This window comes from Lissotriton helveticus, chromosome 7 (assembly GCF_964261635.1).
Source record: "Lissotriton helveticus chromosome 7, aLisHel1.1, whole genome shotgun sequence".
In the NCBI taxonomy this organism is placed as follows: Eukaryota; Metazoa; Chordata; class Amphibia; order Caudata; family Salamandridae; genus Lissotriton; species Lissotriton helveticus.
The window spans coordinates 1018095640-1018117358 of NC_136068.1; the positions used below are offsets into that span (position 1 = coordinate 1018095640).

Consider the following 21719-nt stretch of genomic DNA (forward strand, 5'->3'; position numbering starts at 1 on the left):
TATTGTGTCCCATGATCATCACTCAACAGCCAAGGTCCTGTAGTTTCTTTAGACAGTCTCCGCAGCAGGGGGCCACCGATCAAGATCAAAGGGCGGATAATCAAGCTGATCCCACAACAGTCAAAATGTGAGGTAAGAAGGCCACCCCGACCGAGGCGCCTAGCCAGTTGCAAGGTCTCCGCACCTGGGGCCGACGGACCGCACCAGGCTCCCCCAGGGCAGGTCAGAGCCAGGGGACAACGAAGGGAATGTTTTGCTAATCCTCATGCTGTAGGTACCGCCAGATGGGTCGCCCCTGGGTCACGGTCGCAGCGGGAGGCCGCACGATGCACTGCTCAGCACACTCCAATGAGTGTAAAGATCAATATGCAATATACAACTGAAAACTATACATTTCATACAAGTTTACAAAATAATCAAAAAAAGAAAATTATTAGAAAATTATTAGGACTGCTGATAATGTAGAAATCTTCAGACGAAGTGCGACTTGGTAATGAGACTGATTCATTTATGTTATGCCTGTTCACATATACCTAACCCCATGAATAAGCTCATGTAGACACGCTCCCACTGAGGATGTTTGTATTACTGTATTGTATCAATTTCTGTAGATACCCCTGATGAAGGGCATTGCATGCCCGAAATGCATTGGGAATGTTTAATGCTGAATCGATGATGCTATACTTGAGGATTTTGTGAAAACCAACAAATTTTCCATCGAGCAATTAAAACAAATTAAGCATCAACACTTCGTCTGAAGATTTCTTCATTATCAGCAGTCCTAATAATTTTCTAATCATTTTCTTTTTTTGATTATTTTGTAAACTTGTATGAAATGTATATTAAGTTTTCAGTCGTATATTGCATATTGATCTTTACACTCATTGGAGTGTGCTGAGCAGTGCACTAGGTTCTCCAGATCTCCATCTGGATACTCTTTCCCTACTGTTAGTACAAAAGGTCTAGCAGGGCCTTTCCACCTAGTGCACGCATATTGTTGATAATTGTTTAACCCTAATGTCTATTAGAATACTTGATTAGATTAGCATATTGAGTGCATACCAGCTGCTTTTCCTTACAATCTGCCTCAAGAAACGCAGGGTCTGTCTCTGCGGCAGGGAACCAGCCTCGCCAGGAAGGAGGAAGGGGCAGACAGTTCCAGGAGTAGGGGTCAAGAGGACCGATCTGCACCAGAGAAGGCAGAGGGGAACAGCAGGGTAGAGCAGCAGGCCGAACCGCAAGCAGCACTGCTCAGGTCACACCGGTAGGCCCGGGACCACCCCCATTGCCCAGACTCACCGCCTGTAAAATCAGTCAACCTCCAGGTCTCCACCCTCCGCGGGCCGTCGCGCAACGTCCAGGGTCTCTCGCAGGTGCTAATCTCCAGCCCATCCCGCTGCCCGATGTGGCGGCCAGTAGCACTGCAGCGCCGTGTGGGGGCCGGGGGTATCTGCAGGGTCAACTGCTCAAGGAGATGCAAGGCAAACAGTGCCTAATGTAGGTAATGGATTGGGTGGGTAGCCATTGGTCGAACTTGGATATAAATGAGAATTTGGTCACTGACGGGAGCGGGGGGACTGCTCACTCTACATCGACTTTTAGATCTATAACTTGTCCTTCACCTTCTAAATCTGTAAGCAGTCTAGATTTCAAACTTCCTTTTGCAACGTCAAGCAACTTTGCGTTATGACATACGTGACCACCAGTAGTTAGAGAGCAGCAACAACCATTGTGGCACAACTTGACAATGGCAACTCTTTATACCCAGGCCTGGCAAAATTCATCCAGACATGTTTTTTACAACTGCTGTAAAATACTGCTGTATAGTGGTAGGTGGCATTAAATTCTGCCAGAGTACTCTATGCGTATAAGGCCCCATTAGCTTCCTCTTCATAAAATAGTAAATCTCTATTATTTTGCTCGCTAGCTATTGATTCAAACTCGGTTTTCATAACTAGTTTCTAGAGATTTTTATAATGTAGTGTTTGATTAATTTGTTATGTGATGTGTGTTCTTGTGTAGGTCCTGAAAGACAACTCTATGGTATACGTACAACGAGATAGAGAATGAGATAGTAGCCGGTGGGTGAATTGTAGACCGAAGATTCTGACTTTAATATGTAGATCACTCGACTGCACCTCTTGTCATTGTAACATTCAGCACCTCATCATAATATAGGTCAGTCGGAGTCTGCTAGACTCATTTATAAGTGGTTTCATGTTGGTAATTTTCTAGTAATAATGTTGACCTTTCCTATAGTGTATATCGTGAACTAAATTGTCACTTGGGTGCTGTCAAGACATTCTGGGGATGGGATATTCTTCCTAAAGCTTTCTTTGTTTATGTTTAGAAGTTAATAAAATTATCAAATGCCAGTCTAATGTACTAAACTGCACTATTTAAACGTGCTATCAAATAACGTTGAGGGCTTATATTTTTGTTAGTGTCCTATTTGCTTGATTTACATGACCAATATACAGTTGGTTCAGTTTGTGCGTTAGTCCATAGGGTCGAACGAGACCATTGGCTCAGCTCTCTATATAAATAAGCCGTTTGCTCACCTTTATTAGTCACCTAGCGTCTAAACGTTTGGAGCTGCTAAAGTGATGAACTCCTTCCCTGAATAGTCGACCTGTAAAGGTGACTGAATGAGATCAAATGTCATAATGTCCCTGGGAATTTGCAGATGTGACTAAGAATGAAGTTTAGAGGTGTGAGGGTGAGACTGAGGGTGAGGGTGAGAAAGGGACAGGATGGGCTGTGAGGGTGGGGCCTGAGGATGTTGTTTGGAATATGATGGATGGTCTGTAAGAATGGGTGTTTGACTGTTTAGGTCTCGACTAGCGTTGCTGAGCACCTGCGTAGCTCGCTCGGCGAGATTTATTGTAGGTGAGTAGTTTTAGAAAAGGGCTTTAAGCCCTGCCCCTTATTTCCATTGGCTGGCGTCACAGTTTATGGTAAACGGTGGCCTGCCATTGGAAATGAGGGTTTTTGGTGGACGCCCTTTGGCCTCCGAGCCGGTCTCGGTCGCCTGCTTTGTTGCTGTCGCAAAGCAGTTTCTTATCTTTATGGAGCCATGTGTTAGAAACACATTGCCACATAATGACATGAGAACCTGGATCTCTTACACTTTGCGCCCGGAAGCTCTCCTTCAGTAACGAGCATTAAATAAACGTTGGTGGCACACAGATCCAGCCTCACACACTTTGTGGCTGGCAGCGGCTCGCTCCCTTGTGGTGGAGACACACTGCACCTCCGGCACACTCCTGCGGCAGTGCCATTCTCCCCCTCTCGCCTCTGTGTTTAGTTGAAGACGGCTCCCGCGCTCCTCTCGCGCACTCTGCCTTGGCAGTGGCAGGCGGTCTCTTCTCTGTTTTCACACACACTTTTGCGGTAGGGTCACATATCTCCCTTTTCACAAACACTGCTGCTGTGAAAGGAGGTTGCTGCAATTACCACACTTTTGTGGTGACAGTAGGAAGTTCAACCCACCAACACCCTCCGCCTAAGAGCTACCAAACCCAGGGCAAGGACGAGGCTGGCTCATCCCTCACAGACCCGCCTGCCTCCCTTGCCCGCCCACAGGTCCCACTCCTGGCGCTTGAGCAGCCACACGGCTGACCCTCCCCCACCCTCCTCCGCTGCGCGGCCTGTGTGTGCTTTCTCACTTCGCATGGAAAGTGGGTTATTGTTAGGGGCAAATGTAGGTCTACCGCTGGCAATAAGGCCACTTACACATGATAGTACTCAGCATAGGTCTTAGAAAATTATTCCTTTGCTCAACCCTTGGTAACGTGGCTGCGAGCAGACAGGCTTAACTTCAAAGACAGGTATGTAAAGCATTTAAAAACACAATTTCAGTAAATAATTAAGACACAGCACAAAATAAAAATACAACACCAATTTATAAAAATAGGTAATATTTATATCTTTTAAATGACACCAAAACGAAAATAATCCACTGTAGGGAACCAGAGATATGAATTTTTAAAGATTAGTAACTTTCTAGTGCTTAGAAACCAACAGCGCCCCTTTACGTCATTTCGTTTTCCCTGTCAGGGACACACCTTTATAAATTGTTTTGAAGAATTCTCACCACTGTAGTGGGCCGCCTTCTTCAGCAAGCGGGGTCCAGTTAGAACACCTTCCTGGCGTTCTGCTTGCAGGTCCCAAAGTATCCAACACACAATTCAAGGTTCTGGAATCTCCAAGAGGGTCCTTGAAAGTGTGAAACTTCAATTCCGCAATCCACTTGAACAAAACCCTTACAAATCCACTGGTACTCCAGGCTTTGAATTCTTTGTGGAGCTGTCCAGGTGAGCCCTGTTAACCTGTAGCTTGCAGGGAGTTTCCACTCTTGAGTCTTTTGGCAGCAAGGTAATCCACAGGGCTGTAGTTTCAGATTGTGCAGTCTTCATAGGTCAGGCCTTAGAGTTCCTTGCACACAGCAAAATCTTCAGCAGGGCACTTCTTGCTTCATTCAGTTTCAAGCAGCAGATCTGGAGGGCTCTGCCCCTCTCAGATACTTATTCAAAATTCTCTGGGTCAAGCACCAGGTCACTGCTGACCATTGAGAGCAGGGCAACTCCTCATAGTTATGACCACATCCTGCGGAGTGTGGCATTAGTTTGTCCCAGAGTGCATCATTCTTCCAAATCCATAATGGCTGATTTTCCAGCAAGGAGGTACGAGCTGGCTAAACACACCCCCTACCATCTGCACATACCTTTCTTAAGCCTAGCCCTGACTCTGGGTCACGACTGTCATAGTGGACTGAAACCCAGGCCTCCCCTCTTTCCTTTGAAGAGCGTAGTTTACGACGCCACCTCCTGGCCTGGCATTCCTATAGAACAGCACACTGCCCTCCCAGCAACCTGGCTAATCCACTTAACTCTGACCAATCAGGGCAGACCACTGAAAGGATGAATTTGGACTTACAAACAAGAAAGTCTCATAACTTATTGTATGTTCACTTTAGGAGAAATTTAACAATATAATATTGTTGGATTTACTACTACCATTCTGGGAAGTCTTTGAATGGTCCGGCTAGTCCTCTCCTATCAATATTTATTAATCAATCACTTCCTACCATGTTAACCTATGGGCCATGGGGTTTGCAATAGGAAAAATGACCTGGGCCACTTTTCAAGAACCAGGGCTTATAAAGCCATATTTAATAAGTATTCCCCTAATTTCTACAGGGCCGCCACCCCCTGTGCAACTAGGGGAGACTTCAGGGGTTCTGAATCTGCAGAAATATTGCAGATCATCCTTACCCAATCCTTCTAGCATCAAAGTCGAATTTGAGCAGCTCTTTAATACAATGTGGGGAGTGAAATGTAAAATTTCACTTTACCCAGGCATATAAAAACTCATTTTATAAGCGTGCTCCTTATAGATAACTGACCCTCCACCCCTGGGATACCTAGGGGTGACCCTGGGGGTCCCTAATATGCAAAAAACATGGTAGGTTTTTAATTTGTAAGGGCCCCTACCCCCCTACCCCCAAAGTCGAGTTTGGGCACAATTTAAGGTTTAAAAGCTGTCCTGGCCACCAGTGCAGCTTTTAAACTGACCTCAGGCTTCAGCACTGCACACATGCTGGTGCAGAGAGTCTGCTGGCCTCTAAACTGCCATGCCCCAGGATACTGGAGACTTCTAGGTAGTTTCAATCCCCTGCCCTATTACATACTAGGGGCTTAGGTGGTAGGTCATGCCAATTACAGGGGTACCCCACCATACCATAGTGTACCCTAGAGTATGTTGGGTGTCTTAACTGTATTCTAATGTGTTCCTTTTAACTTGGCACTGGCCCTGGGCCTGGTTAAACAGAGCCCAGGGTCAGTCAGAGTCAGTTACCACCAGTTCCAGTCAGCAAAAAGTTGGGGGTTTCCCGGGGCACAGGATAAATTTGCAACATAGCCCCACCCCCAAACAAAAGGTGATGGGTTACTAACCTACACCCTGGTAGTCCTCATCGGCTAAGTTGAAAAACCTGGAAAGTCCATCTGCATTGGCATGGGCAACCCCAGGTCTGTGTTCCACTGTAAAGTCCATTCCCTGTAGGGAAATGGACCAGGGATTCTCCCCTCACATCTGCATGAGCCACCTGAGAGGCCTGTGGTCAGTTTGAACACGAAAGTGAGTCCCAAACAAATATGGTCTCAACTTTTTCAGTGACCACACCACAGCAAAAGCCTCTCTCTCAATGGCACTCCACCTCTGCTCTCTGGGAAGAAGCCTCCTGCTAATAAAGGCAACTGGCTGGTCAAGGCTCCCTTCTTTCAGCTGTGACAAAACTGCACCAATCCCTTGCTCTGAAGCATCAGTCTGAACTACACATTCTTTTGTGTAGTCGGTGGCCAGTAACACTGGTGCTGAACACATAGCAGCTTTCAGAGTGTCAAAAGCCTTCTGACACTCTGGGGTTCAAATCACCTGTTTGGGCCTCTTTTTAGAAGTCAGTTCTGTTAGGGGCCCCACAATGGTCCCATAATTTTTAACAAACCTTCTATAGTACCCTGTCAGTCCAAGGAATGCCCTGACCTGAGTCTGGGTAACAGGAGCTGTCCAATCCAAAATAGTTTGGATTTTAGCTTGGAGAGGCTGTACATGGCCCCCACCTACCAGGTGGCCCAGGTACACTCCCCTGTACATGGCCCCCACCTACCAGGTGGCCCAGGTAACTCTGCCCTATTTGGCACTTGCTTGCCTTAATAGTCAGACCTGCCTGCTGCATGGCCTGAAGCACTTCCCTTAGGTGGTTTAAGTGACCCTCCAGGTAGAACTGTTTACAGCTATATCATCCAGGTAAGCTGCACTGAACTGTTCCAACCCAGACAAGACCCTGTTCACCAACCCTTGGAAGGTGGCAGGTGCATTCTTTAATCCAAAGGGCATTACCTTGAACTGATAATGTCCCTCTGGTGTGGAGAATGCTGACCTCTCCTTTGCTCCATCAGTGAGGGCAATCTGCCAGTAACCTGAAGTCAAATCAAAAGTACTCAGGTACTTAGCAGCCCCTAACCTATCAATGAGCTCAGAGTGCAGTGAGCAGCGTCTGTGCGCTGTGTAAACTGTATTTACTGGGGCCTGTGCACTTCGTTTTTCGGCCAGCAGGTAGAGTAAAGCTTTATTTAAACAGTATTGCTAGATTTCGAGTTAATGAAGCCTTTACCTGCAGAAGTCCAAAGTTGTGGATTGAGCCTGTCTGTCTCCTAGGAGATTCTGAACAGGAGCAAGCAGCTGCCCAGACCCCACCCCCAGGCCAGCAGACCATTGGCTATTCAGCTACCAGGCAAGTCTGAGCCCTCCTCTCACACCTGCCCAGGCCCCTTAAGGCCTGGCTGCGTGCACCCCAAATCATTCTCCTCCATCTTGTGAGTTGCAGCCTACATGTGCCCCAGATTGCAGTGAGCAGAGTCCAGGAAGTGGTAAGGAGACAGACTAGTGCTGTCTCTTCGAAAGACAAAAAGTTGTTTAAAAAACGATTTTCACTTTTTGTGTTTACTGTCTATGCCTGTGGTTGTTACAGTTAAAAATGGTAGTATTAGCCTGCCTGTAATTGCATATGTTTTCACCTGTGTTGTGTTTTAAATGTGTGGTTTTCCCTGCCCATGATTGCCTTCATTTAGTGTGTTGAATTGTGGGATTTGCAGTCCAACCTCTGTAGTTTGTCCCTCTCATTCCTTGGTGACAAATCTGTTTTCCCTCCAAATGTCTCCTTTGCTCTGTGCTTAGGCCTGTGTGCTCAAAGAGTTCACCCCCAGCCACCATTTTGTGTTCACAAGCCAGTGAGGCCAGCCACCCTGCCCCTCCCCCCCCCTCCCCCAGCAACAGGGATTTTCTACATCAGAGGGTGCTTCTGTGAACTGTTTAAACTGTATTTACTGGGGCCTGTGCACTTCGTCTTTTGGCCAGCAGGGGGAGTAAAGCTTTATTCAAACAGTATTGTTAGATTTCGAGTTAGTGAAGCCTTTACCTGCAGAAGTCCAAAGTTGTGGATTGAGCCTGTCTGTCTCCTAGGAGATTCTGAACAGGAGCAAGCAGCTTCCAACTCCCTGGCCAGCAAACCTTGTCTGAGGTTGCTGGGACCTTATATGGTGTGCTAGTGGTTGGCACATGTGTACACTGATTGGTGGTTGTATCTGGTGTTTCTATTGGGTTAGGGTTAATGTCCTCATTGGTTGGGTATTTGAGGGTTCTGATTGGTTTCTCGGTCTGTGATTCAATCATTGGAGGGTTGGGACTAGGGCTAGGGTTAGGATTTCTATTGGAAGTAGGGACTAGGGCTTCCTATGTTATTGGTTGTTGGGAGTAGGGCGGGACTAGGGCTAGGGTTAGACCTTTAATTGGAAGTAGCTATTTAGGGCTTCTGGTGTGATTGGTTGTTGGACCAGTTGTGGGACTAAGAGTAGGGTTAGGCTTTCTATTCGAAGTAGGGACTAGGGCTACCTGTACCATTGGCTGCTTGGACTTGGGTTAGGACTAGTGGTAGGGCTAAGGCCTTTATTGGACGTAGAGATCAGGGTTTTTGAACTGATTGGGTGCTTGGACTATGGTTAAGGTTGGCTGCAAGGTCCTGGTCTCCTATTGGTTCTAGATGTTAGGGCTAGTGTTGTGATTGGATAGTGTTAGGGCTAGGGTTCCCATTGGCTGAAGGGGTCACCTGATTACTAGGGCTACAAAAAAGGCCAGGCTTAGGGCATCTCAGCCCGGGCGTCGAGGCGAAGGGCGGAGAGGACAAGGGTAGTTGCCTGTTTGAGCCTGTTAAGGGCGGATAGGACAAGGGTAATTGCCTGTTTGAGCCTGTTAAGGGCGGAGAGGACAAGGGTAGTTGCCTGTTTGAGCCTGTTAAGGGCGGAGAGGACAAGGGTAATTGCCTGTTTGATCCTGTTAAGGGCGGAGAGGACAAGGGTAGTTGCCTGTTTGAGCCTGTTCGAGACTGGTCGGTACTAGGGCCAGAAATGCTGCCCTTTTTCTCATTTAACAATACCCAGCTCACACCATCCACAACCACAAACAGAGCAACACACTCACACCAAATATACACCACGCACAACAGTATGCACAGATTAATGTACCAGCATGCGCCACCAACCCAACCAAACCACATCTACACACCCTACTATCCCAACTACCACACATATCCACCATCACCCACAAACAGTACACGACTCTATCCTATACCACTAACCAATACACTCATTACTAACACAACGCCAATCAACACCATACATAACTACATCCCACTCAGACACACTCTCCCTGCTGTAATTACACCTAACAGTCCACCTTTTATCACTAACCAATATATAATGATCCTTCCATCAGTTGTCCAACAAACACCCTCCTCTCCCATAATAACACTAACACACAACACACACACTGCACACCACCACACTTTGTAACTCTTGAAACAAACCAGTCTAAGATAAACACTCTCACCTCTACTTCATTCCCTCCTACACACAACATACACTTTACACATAAACACATCACCACCCCCTCTACGTCACAACCTCCTCTCACAAACAATACTACACAACCAAATCAGGTGCATGAAACATATACATTTCTAAACTCTCCTCTCTGACTCCTTCCCTCCGAAACTTCTTTTTACTGCCTCTTCCTACTGCTAAGACTTAAAAAAAAACAATCCTTCACTCTTTTATCCCTCCTCTATCCTTTTGCAATCAAAATTAACAGACTAATATGTTCACTTCTCAAATTCCATATTCCATATTCAACTATACTAATATACTGCCCAAATAACTGAATAACATATCTACTACTCAAATTACTTCATATTTATACTATACTAATTTTCAACACTAATCCTTTATGGGTTCCGGAGTGGCGTGCAACTCGCCAGAAAAGCGCTTCAACACCCATCAGGGGTAACAAGTGCTATATGAATGCAAATCTTGCTTCCCCTTTTATCCATCCGCTATCCTTCTCACTCCAAGTAACAGACTAATATCCACCACTGAAATTACCTCATATTTCACCATATTAATTCACCACTAATCCTTTATAGGCTCTTTGAATAGCATGCGTCAACAAGCGAGTGATAAATAAATACAAACCTTTGTCCTACTCTATCCTTCTGCCATCATTCCGAATCCAAATAACTGACTAACCTATCCATCACTTAAAATGTACTTGCGTGTTTCACTATACGAATTCAACACTAATCCTCTATGGGTCCCGGAGTAGCGTGCTACCCGCCGAAAAAGTGCTTCGACGCCTCGTCAGGGGTAGTAGTAAGCGCTATATAAATGCAATTACAATACAATACAATACGATTACAATTCAAACCTCTGTAGTCCACACAGAACCTTAACTCCTTGGGTCCCCCCTGAGGGTTAGGTTTAGGTACCAGTACCACTGGACTGGCCCATGGACTCTCAGACGGTTCAATTACCCCCAGCTCCATCATCTTAGCACTCAGCTTTAATGCTGGCTCTGACATGGTCAGACGACTTGTATAGTTTATTTTTGACAGGTCACTGTCACCAGTGTCAATGTGGTGCACACACCACTCAGTGATGCCTGGGGTCAGAGAGAACAGGCCAGCAAACTGCTCCAGCACCTGCTACAGTCTCGGTGCTACTGGTTTGTCAACTTGGGAGAGAGCACAACTCCCTCCACTGACCCATCTTGCACATTAGTGGAGAGGAGGTCGGGCACAGGCTCAGTTTCCTCATCCACACCCTCATCAGTGGCCAGTAACATGGTCATGTCTGCCCTGTCATGGTGGGGTTTCAATCTATTCATATGCAGGACCCTGTGAGGGTTCCTGGGGTTGCCAAGGTCAACCAAATAGGTAACCTCACCCTTTTTTTCTAAGATTGGATAGGGCCCACTCCACTTGTCATGGAGGGCCCTGGGAGCCACAGGCTCCAACAGCCACACCATCTGTCCTGGAGTATACTCCAGCATAGTAGCTTTTTGATCATACTAGTGCTTCATGAGCTCCTGGCCGGCCTCCAGTTTCCTGTTTGCCTTGTACATGTACTCCGCCATTCTAGTTCTCAGGCCTAGCTCATAATCAAGCACATTGTCCTGAGCTTCTTTAAGAGGCTTCTCTAAAGACTCTCTTAGCAGGCTCAATGGCCCCCTCACAGGGTATCCAAACACCAACTCAAAAGGACTGAAACTGACCCCTTTCTGTGGCACCTCCCTGTAGGCAAACAGTAAGCAATATCCCATCTCCTCCTGAGTTTCTCTGACAACCCATTTATCATGCCCTTCAGGGTTTTGTTGAATCTCTCAACAAGACCATTTCCTTGTGGGCGATAGGGGGTGGTGAACTTGTAGTTGACACCACACTCATCCCACATAGCAGTCAGATAGCTGGACAGGAAGTTTGTGCCCCTATCTGACACCACCTCTTTTGGAAAACCCACTCTGGTGAACACACCAAGCAGTGCTCTAGCCAACGCAAGTGCATCAATGGTTCTAAGAGGTATGGCTTCAGGGTATCTAGTAGCATGGTCAACTACCACTAAGATATACCTATTCCCTGATGCAGTAGGTGGGTCCAGGGGACCAGCAATGTCCATCCCCACCCTTTCAAAAGGAACCCCAACCACTGGCAGTGGTCTTAGGGGAGCCTTTGTCTTGCCCCCTGCCTTGCCACTGGCCTGACAGGTGACACAGGAGCTGCAAAACTCCTTGACCTTTTCAGTCATATTGGGCCAGTAGAAATGGTTCACCAACCGGTTCCATGTCTTTGTCCATCCCAAATGTCCTGCCAAGGGGATATCGTGACTCAAAGTCCGGATGAACTCTCTGTACTTCTGGGCCACCACCAATCTCCTGGTGGCCCCCTCCTTGAGGTTTCTGGCCTCAGTATAAAGCAGTCCATCTTCCCAGTAGAGTTTGTGAAACCCACTGTCACCCCCCTCCTCTTGCTTAGAAGCAATCCGCCTCAAGCTCTCAAGGGAGGGACAGTCACACTGTCCCTGACTGAACTCCTCTCTGGAGGGTCCACCTGCTCCTGTCAGTTCTGCCAAATCTGACAGCTCTGGCAGGGATGGAGTCCCTCCCTCAGAGGCCAGATCCTCCCCATCAGGGTTAGATTCATCCTGCACCTCTGGAGTTCCCTGGGCTGGCTCACCAGACCCAGTGCCCTTGTCCTTGGATGCCTGGCCCTTTGTTCCAGGGTCCAAGTGTCTAGCCCCTCCCTTCTGGCTAGTCTGTGACCTAGTCACAGCACATACCCACTCAGGGAGCTCCAATATTTTCATATGGAGTCCTCTCGCCACCTCTGACCACGCAGAGGCTCAAGATCATTGCCCAGTAAACACTGGACCGGAAGCACCTTTGACACAGCTAACTTCATAGGGCCTGTCACACCTCCCCATTCCAAATCCACCACAGTCATGGGATGGAGTTTGGTAGTGCTGTCTGCATATGTCACCTGGTGAAACTCACCAGGTAACAACCTCTCTGGCAGCACCAGTTAATCCAAGACCGTAGTTACACTAGCCCCAGTGTCTCTGAAAGCCTCAACCTCCGTCCCATTCACTTTATGCCTCTGCCTGTACTTGTCCATGTTTGGAGGTAAGGCAGCAAGGGTGGCAATACTCACCCCACCCAGGGACACTAAGGTTGCTTCCATCACCTGCCTGTTCTGTACACCACCCTCCACCCCTACACTGACACTGGCAATCCCTGTGGATGTCCCCTTAGGGGGGAGCTTCTTGGCGCAGACAGCATCTCCCTGCTTATGCCCTGGCTGGTTACAGTCAAAGCACTTACCCACCTTTGAGGGATCAAATAACCTACCAGGCTTTCCCTGAAACCCCCTCCCTTTGAATTTGGGTTGGCTCGGGGCCCCTCCTCCTTGTGCAGGTTTTTGTGGGTCTTTGGAGGACTCCTTAGGATTTTGACCTTCATTTCCCTGGGCTTTCCCCTGGGGAGGGACCTTTCCTCCTTTCTTCTGGTCACCCCCCTGATGCTGATTGGAAACCCGGGTTCTCACCCACTCATCAGCTGATTCACCCAGCTCTCTGGGGTCTGTCAGCTTAGAGTCCACTAGATACTAGCGTAGCTTCTCTTCTGCACAATGAGTCAAAATGTGTTCCTTCAAAAACAAACTAATACAATCCCTCATATGTGTCAACTTTGTTACCAACAATCCAGCCTTCCAGTGCCTTTACTGAAACGTCCACAAAGTCTACCCAAGACTTTGAACTCAATTTCTGCGTGCCTCTAAACTTCACCCTGTACTGTTCTGGAGTCAGACCAAATCTCTTGACTAAGCATGCCTTCATCTGCTGGTATGATTCTGCATCCTCTCCCTTCAGGGTCAGGAGCCTATCCCTCCCAGCTACTGGAATCAACTCCCACAGGAGTGCACCCCAATACCTAGAGTGAACCCTACTCATTTTAAGGGCCCTCCCAAAAGCTGATAGCCACTTGTCAATGTCATCCCCCTCAGTGTACTTGGGTACTATGCCCTTGGGAAGTTTAGGTTCAAATCTACCACCCCTGGACATCTCAGCATCTTCTTCACTTTCGCTGCCACCATTCCTTTTCTCCTCCTCCCTCTCCCATTTTCTCTTAGCCAATTCAAATTTCTCTTTCTCCAAGGCAATCAACTCCAATTGAGCCTGAAGCTGTCTCTCTGCAAGGGACAGTAGTGGTACCTGACTAAGGGACCCTTCCCCACTCTCACCACCACCTTGATTCACCTGGCTAACACTAGTCACAATGGGAAAGGTCTCATCCTCGCCCTCTCTCGGGTGAGGTTGGGGGGAACATCTTCCCATCCCCCTGGGTTCTCCTCAGCTGCCCTGGCCCAGGCCTTAAGGGGCTCAAGCAACCCTGCCTTCCTCATCTTCTTGGCAGCATGCAGCCCCCTAAGCCTACACTGTTCCCTAAGATCAGCCATCTTAAACTGGGACAGTTTAGCCAGGTCCAGCTCCATGGTTCCCTAGTTTTGGGTCACAAAAAACTAGGCACAATAGACTTAGAACAATTTGGAAAAATCAAAACAATTGATTAAAAACAGTTTAGTCCAAATTCCAAAAATCAAACTCAAAAGTTTTGTTCTAAGGCAATTTAGAGGATTTTTATAATCTTAAATTATTCACTGAAAGGTGTACTTTTTAAACACAAGTCCTCATCCACACCGCTGAACACCAAATGTTGGAAAGTGGGTTTTTGGTAGGGGCAAATGTAGGTCTGCTACTGGCAATAAGGCCACTAACACATGATAGGACTCAGCATAGGTCTTAGAAAATTATTCCTTTGCTCAGCCCTTGGTAACGTGGCTGCGAGCAGACAGGCTTAACTTCAAAGACAGGTATGTAAAGCATTTAAAAACACAATTTCTGTAAATAATTAAGACACAACACAAAATAAAAATCCAACACCAATTTATAAAAATAGGTAATATTTATATCTTTTAAATGACACCAAAACGAAAATAATCCACTGTAGGGAACCAGAGATATGAATTTTTAAAGATTAGTCACTTTCTAGTGCTTAGAAACCAACAGCGCCCCTTTAAGTCATTTTGTTTTCTCTGTCAGGGACACACCTTTATAAATTGTTCTGAAGAATTCTCACCACTGTAGTGGGCCGCCTTCTTCAGCAAGCGGGGTCCAGTTAGAACACCTTCCTGGCGTTCTGCTTGCGGGTCCCAAAGTATCCAACACACAATTCAAGGTTCTGGAATCTCCAAGAGGGTCCTTGAAAGTGTGAAACTTCAATTCCGCAATCCACTTGAACAAAACCCTTACAAATCCACTGGTACTCCAGGCTTTGAATTCTTTGTGGGGCTGTCCAGGTGAGCCCTGTTAACCTGTAGCTTGCAGGGAGTTTCCACTCTTGAGTCTTTTGGCAGCAAGGTAATCCACAGGGCTGTAGTTTCAGATTGTGCAGTCTTCATAGGTCAGGCCTTAGAGTTCCTTGCACACAGCAAAATCTTCAGCAGGGCACTTCTTGCTTCATTCAGTTTCAAGCAGCAGATCTGGAGGGCTCTGCCCCTCTCAGATACTTATTCAAAATTCTCTGGGTCAAGCACCAGGTCACTGCTGACCAATGAGAGCAGGGCAACTCCTCATAGTTATGACCACATCCTGTGGATTGTGGCATTAGTTTATCCCAGAGTGCATCATTCTTCCAAATCCATAATGGCTGATTTTCCAGCAAGGAGGTAAGAGCTGGCTAAACACCCCCCCTACCATCTGCACATACCTTTCTTAAGCCTAGCCCTGACTCTGGGTCACGACTGTCTTAGTGGACTGTAACCCAGGCCTCCCCTCTTGCCTTTGAAGAGTGTAGTTTACAACGCCACCTCCTGGCCTGGTATTCCTATAGAACAGCACACTGCCCTCCCAGCAACCTGGCTAATGCACTTAACTCTGACCAATCAGGGTAGACCTCTGAAAGGCTGAATTTGGACTTACAAACCAGAAAGTCGCATAACTTATTGTATGTACACTTTAGGAGAAATTTAACAATATAATATTGTTGGATTTACTACTACCATTCTGGGAAGTCTTTGAATGGTCCGGCTAGTCCTCTCCTATCAATATTTATTAATCAATCACTTCCTACCATGTTAACCTATGGGCCATGGGGTTTGCAATAGGGAAAATGACCTGGGCCACTTTTCAAGAACCAGGGCTTATAAAACCATATTTAATAAGTATTTCCCTAATTACTACAGGACCCCCACCCACTGTGCAACTAGGGGAGACTTCAGGGGTTCTGAATCTGCAGAAATATTGCAGATCATCCTTACCCAATCCTTCTAGCATCAAAGTCGAATTTGAGCAGCTCTTTAATACAATGTGGGGAGTGAAATGTAAAATTTCACTTTACCCAGGCATATAAAAACTCATTTTATAAGCGCGCTCCTTATAGACCCTGGCGGTCCCTAATATGCAAAAACATGGTAGGTTTTTAATGTTTAAGGGCCCCTACCCCCAAAGTCGAGTTTGGGCACAATTTACGGTTTAAAAGCTGTCCTGGCCACCAGTGCTGCTTTTAAACTGACCTTAGGCTTCAGCACTGCACACATGCTTGTGCAGAAAATCTGCTGGCCTCTGCTGCCATGCCCCAGGATACTGGAGACTTCTAGGTAGTTTCAATCCCCTGCCCTATTACATACTAGGGGCTTAGGTGGTAGGTCATGCCAATTACAGGGGTACCCCCACCATACCATAGTGTACCCTAGTGTATGTTGGGTGTCTTAGCTGTATTCTAATGTGTTCCTTTTAGCTTGGCACTGGCCCTGGGCCTGGTTAAACAGAGCCCAGGTTCAGTCAGAGTCAGTTACCACCTGTTCCAGTCAGCAAAAAGTTGGGGGGGTGCCCATGGCACAGGATGACTTTGCAACAGTGTATGCTTTCTCGCTTCGCAGCGCTGAGTTGTCGGAGGTTAACGTGCCACATACACCCCCGTCACGGCTGTTCGCCCCTTCCCTCTCCACAGCGCCGCACTTGTGCGAGTTCCACCCGTCATCGGTTCCGACGGGACTCACTGTACACCGGAAAACACAAGCACTGTTGTATGAGGTGGAAACACATACACCTCTTATGGTCCACTACAGGACCCCGGTCTGACGGTTTGCTAGTGGTGCACAGGCTGAACAGACCCGAGGCAAGTTAAACGGTTCTGAGGGGCCGATGGCTGCGTGTTTCTACATATCTGCACGTATTCGTTGTGTGATTCCAATGTGTGTGTGTGGCTGTGTGCGTGATGGCTGTGTGCGTGATGGCTGAGTAGTAGCTTTTTGTGTGTAATGATTATGTTTCCAATGGATGCCTGCATGCAACTGTGTGATTGTAATACATATTGTGTGTGAAGGCTTTGTGCGTAGGTGGAGTGATGGTTGTGTTTGCAACCGATGTCTGCATGCAATGCTTTTTTTTTTTGCAGGTTTATAATCTCGCGAACTTGGCTTAGAGGCATGCGACTGCTTTACTTGAACACCAGGTTACATTACACAAGGTCCGACTTTTTTTTATTGCTTTAGGTACAGGGATATTAAGTGCTTTTCCTAGAATCACAAGATGTTGACCAGGCGCCGAGTCTCAACCTTGTTTCCCTAGCCCCAAAGGCAGGGGCTTAGGCTTGCGATATCTGTGTGTATAATGGGGGAGAGGTGGCACTGGTAAGGTTGGCATGTAATGACTGTATGTGAGGGGAATGGTTATGTGACAGCATTATCTGCCCCGACGCCTGATTAATTCCCAAAATCCGCATATATTCAAGACCTCGTACCCCCTGGCAACTCGATTCTCTGATCCTTTTTTTAATCCCCAGGACACTGTGTCTCCTAATTCTTGTGAAGTCCTTCTTTTATGTCTATGGTTGCCTTAGAAAGTCTTCACCCTGTCTTCAAGGGAGCGTTGGCTAATGTGCTTTATGGGAGAGCTAGATACTGTGCATTCGAGTAGCATTAGATGTTGTGCCCGAGGTGAGCACTGAGTGTTTAGAGTCAGGGGAGCACTATTATGTACATGTCAAAGGTAAATGGGTGTGTGCATTATGTGAGACAGATGATGATGCACAGCAAATTACACAGAGGGTTGTACAAAGGGTCACACATCGCTCTATAGTAACTGGGCACAGGGATAGTTCTGAGAGGTTGAAGTTGTGCCATCCCGGCATGAGGATCTTATCACGTTCCGCTTTTAATTGCATTCCTGGACTTGTGATATTCCTTCATTATAAATGAAGGACTATTAGTCAAGATGTTAAACCTGTATTTATGACGAATCACCCCCCCTAACCCCCCTTGTCTTAAAAATGCAATAGGTCACGCCTTTCATTAAGTTAAAGCCATTTGCTTTGCTATACAGTACCATTAGCAAAGCAAATGGCTTTAACTTAATCAAAGGCGAGGCCTATTCCATTTTCAATGCTTGTTTTGATAATCAGGCAGGCTGCGGGGGTGAACATGCTACGGAATGTGACTATGTGGCTGTTATTAGATGAGCAAGCTCTGAGCATGTCTGAATTGCTGAGGATGTATTTTGGAGTGGGTGGGCACTGACCTGCTTTTTGGGTGCTGTTAAGTGCTGGTTTCTAAATCTTTTATTTTTCAATGACCGTTATTAGTTTTTCACAATACAACCATGCCTGTTCGTAAACCTGATATTTGTTTTCTGTGCAGGTTTTCTGAGCAACACAACTTCTACAAGCCCAATGATGCACGGGCCCTGCACTTGATGAACCGCTGTGCACAAAATGTAATGCAGGAGTTGGATGACATTTTGCTTGCGTATGGCCAGAGTGACGAATATAGCTTCGTCTTCCACAAGAAATCAAATTTGTTCAAGAGGCGAGCCAGGTGAGTAAGGTGGAACTACCGCAAGAAGGAAGAAAACTGATGTGTTGCCAATTTTCCGTAGCTTTTGAAAAACATTGTCCTTCCTTTGTGAGCTGCACAGTTGTCTGTGCTTGCCCAGTGACCTAGAAGTCCCCGCACCCTCTTCCCCCTAGCATGCAGTAACTCGAGATGGAATACTAAATTATGCATGCAACTAGGTGTGGCTTTCTCACCTGTTACCGAAAAAAGTCACACGAAACCTGCAGTAAAAAAGCCAGATGTTAGGCTTGTGAGCTCTAATTATGAGCCATAAGTCATTGATTTGATTTTGTTTAATTCCAGCTTGCCCATATTTCTCTGTTGCAGTTTTAAAATAACTACTAATGGGAAACACATATAGCCACAAAGCTTATTTTAACTGACTGCACACAATTATTTCCTGGTTCAGAAACATAGGGTGAGCTCATAGATAGTATATATGGGCTCCTTTGTGTCTCTGCAGTTTAGAGTTTTTAGGGAAGATCAAGTCTGAAAAGTGGTGGTACGATTTGCTCAGATTGTTGGTATGTGTTCTCTCTCCCATCCTTTGCTCCTTCTGTGCTTCATTTTTTCTTTCTCCCAGTTTTATGGCAATTCTTCTGCTATTTCCATTTTTGCCTTGCTTCCTTTCTCCTCCTTTTGTAATGCTCTCCCTTGCCCTGCCGCGGCCGATACTTTGTGTACTATTTAAATAGTGTGTTCCTGTGGTGCTGCTTTCTAATGCTATATCTCCTACCCTCCCCGACTTGTAATCACCTGTTTTCTATTTGCGTTCCCCTCTATCCAATAGTAAATTTATGACTCACGTGGCCTCCCAGTTTGCATCGAGTTTTGTCTTCTACTGGAAAGATTACTTTGCGGAGCAGCCCCTCCTCTACCCACCGGGATTTGATGGCCGAGCTGTGCTATATCCGAGCGACCAAAACCTGAAGGACTACCTAAGCTGGAGACAAGCAGACTGTAAGCCACGTGGGAACCGTGGGAACGCCAGCAGGGCTACTGTCAGCAGCTGCGAGTTTACTTTGACACAGAGGCTATTGGGGAGTGTCAGTAAGATCACGCTGACCAGTAAAGAGTGGTTGATGATGCCGAAAGAGTGGGCACGGATGAGCGGAAACTCGAGGAGAGGGGGTCCTTTTAAGAGAGGGGATCGGGCACTGGTGTAAGTAGGAGAGTGGTTGAGGCTACAACATTTCTGGGGTCGAGGGGAGAAGGAGTAGCAAGATTGGTTGTGGATGACTGACTTTATTTGCTTTCGATGTATATTACGGTATCTGGTATTCTGTGTAAGCTGCCATCTTGAGTGAGTAGCACTCTGAAGGCATAACGTCTTTTTCAGCTGACATTGAACTGTTACTTCCATTCCTTCCTCAGGCCACATTAACAACCTGTATAACACTGCTTTCTGGTCGCTCGTCCAGGGAGGAGGTCTGACACCAGCGCAGGCGCAGGAGAGGTTGCGGGTAAGGATTCAGGAGCCGTATTGTGGAACGATTGCCTGCAGTCTATAGTGCTTTTATTGTGTACATTCACCGGTGACTGCTGGCACTCTGCATTGGCCATGCATCTTTTCAGGGCGAAGGGAGACGAGGTGTCATCACTCAACGCAGCTGGCAGGGTCTGGCGTTCTCATTGGTGGGGGGTAGGACCTGACATTCTCCATGGCGAGGTGCAGGGCTTAGTGGTGTTAGTGGCGGAAAGATTCTTTACAAAGAATGCAGCGATGCTTTCAGCATTTTGGTTCGATTTATTCAACAGGGTCCTCTTAATTGCAGAAGGGATCCTTGGCAACAAGTCCCAGCAGTGTGCCTTGATGCGTCATCGTCACTCCTGTGCTGTCACCCAAAGGCAGCCTCCCACTCAAGAGCCCAGCGCCCCAAGTCAATGGCGCTGTTCTATTTCTTTAGTACACAGGAGGCAGAGGCTGGATAGTCTGACGCCATTCAGCCTGGTCCCTCGGCCTTCATTTGTCCTGTTGGGTATTTGATCGATAATGCAGACCTGGCTCCAAGGCACCGCAAAGAGATTTAATGTTGTGCCTGGAGGATCCCGCACACAATTTTGTATGTACTCCACCCGAGACGATTGCAGAAACCAGGATGTGACCACAGCTATGCTGCAAAAACGTCCCTCTAACAAAATTGGCCCCCAAGCGCTCAAAACCGTCCCCACCCTTGCGGCGCACCGGGGGATTGCCCAGTGCCCGCTATGGCCCGTTCGGGCCTGGTGAGACATTAATTGTAACCGTAATAGATAGTACACTGTGCGTTTGTTTTTTACTGAGCACTTATTTACAGTTTGAGGCACACTGCAGATCTCATGTTTGTCTCTTCTTTTTCCAGGGTACAGTTGCTGCCGACAAGAACGAGATTCTGTTTAGTGAATTCAATATTAACTATAACAATGAGCCCTTATTGTATCGGAAAGGAACTCTCCTGCTGTGGAAAAAGGTAAGTAGATCAGCCAGTGTTGGAGGACGTACGTCTGAGAGCGAGTGTTATTAAAGAGACTGTACTTGTGTGGCACACCGTAGTTAACCCGAGCCAGTAGTGAAAGACTCTATCGTCAGATTCGCATTGCTTATACAAAAAGGCTGACAGTGGAGAGGTTGGTCTTGAAGGTCAGGATAACAGTCTACCGTCATACGGAGATTGGGCCATACTGGCAGCAAAAAGTGACTACTGTGGAATAAAATAAGCTGGAAAAAAATTTGACAGAACATCCCACCTTGGAAGACATGCATGGTAGAAGGGATAAGCCCAAGATTACTCAATGTGTCGTGATGATGTCACAGTCTGCAGAAGGTAGCTAGATGGATAGAAAGGGTGCTGTTGGGGTATTGTACCACTGACTTCCACTTCTTTAGCTCCATTTGATTCTGGTCTCTACTCTACAAAACACATTTCGCAGTTATTTACTCACATTCATTTTTTAGGTCTCGGCTATGAAAGACCAATTATGGTTTTACTAAAAACTTCCAGTGGGCTTAGAATTAAGTAATTCTCATTATCTTGCTTCTTGTTCTTGCCTTGTCCCATCTTGTCCATCTTGAGTTTGTTACTGACCTGAAACATAGTTTTTTCACCTTCCTTTTGACTGGCTGTCTTGTATCTTTCCGCTGTTCACTTTTAGGGAAATACTTTTTTTTTTATTTGGGTCAGTACTCTGATACTGCATTTCTTTTCGAGCTCGCTCTTTTGTGTGCTTCCCCCTGCTAAATATCTGCCCCCCATGCTCCCTCCATCGTTTACTGCTTGCTCGTGTTCGCTTTTCCACTTCCTTAATGTTGCTGTCTTCCTGTGCTGCTTTCCTGCGATTTCTCCCTCTTGCGCACTCTCCATTGCTTCCCCTTCCCACACACTCCCCTGTTGCTTCCCCCTCT

The 21719-nt window shown here is 46.8% G+C and overlaps 1 protein-coding gene across 2 annotated transcripts in view; it reads left to right on the plus strand.

The window, feature by feature from the left end:
* The window catches only part of THG1L (tRNA-histidine guanylyltransferase 1 like), a 170237-nt gene that overhangs the window by 139262 nt on the left and 9256 nt on the right, over window positions 1-21719 (plus strand). For both annotated transcript variants that reach the window (XM_078653721.1, XM_078653720.1), the window contains exons 2-5: window positions 18143-18319; window positions 19128-19297; window positions 19712-19800; window positions 20680-20787. In XM_078653721.1, coding sequence (XP_078509847.1) covers window positions 18198-18319; window positions 19128-19297; window positions 19712-19800; window positions 20680-20787 — 489 coding nt within the window. In that variant the 5' untranslated portion in view covers window positions 18143-18197. The remainder of the gene's footprint in view (window positions 1-18142; window positions 18320-19127; window positions 19298-19711; window positions 19801-20679; window positions 20788-21719) is intronic.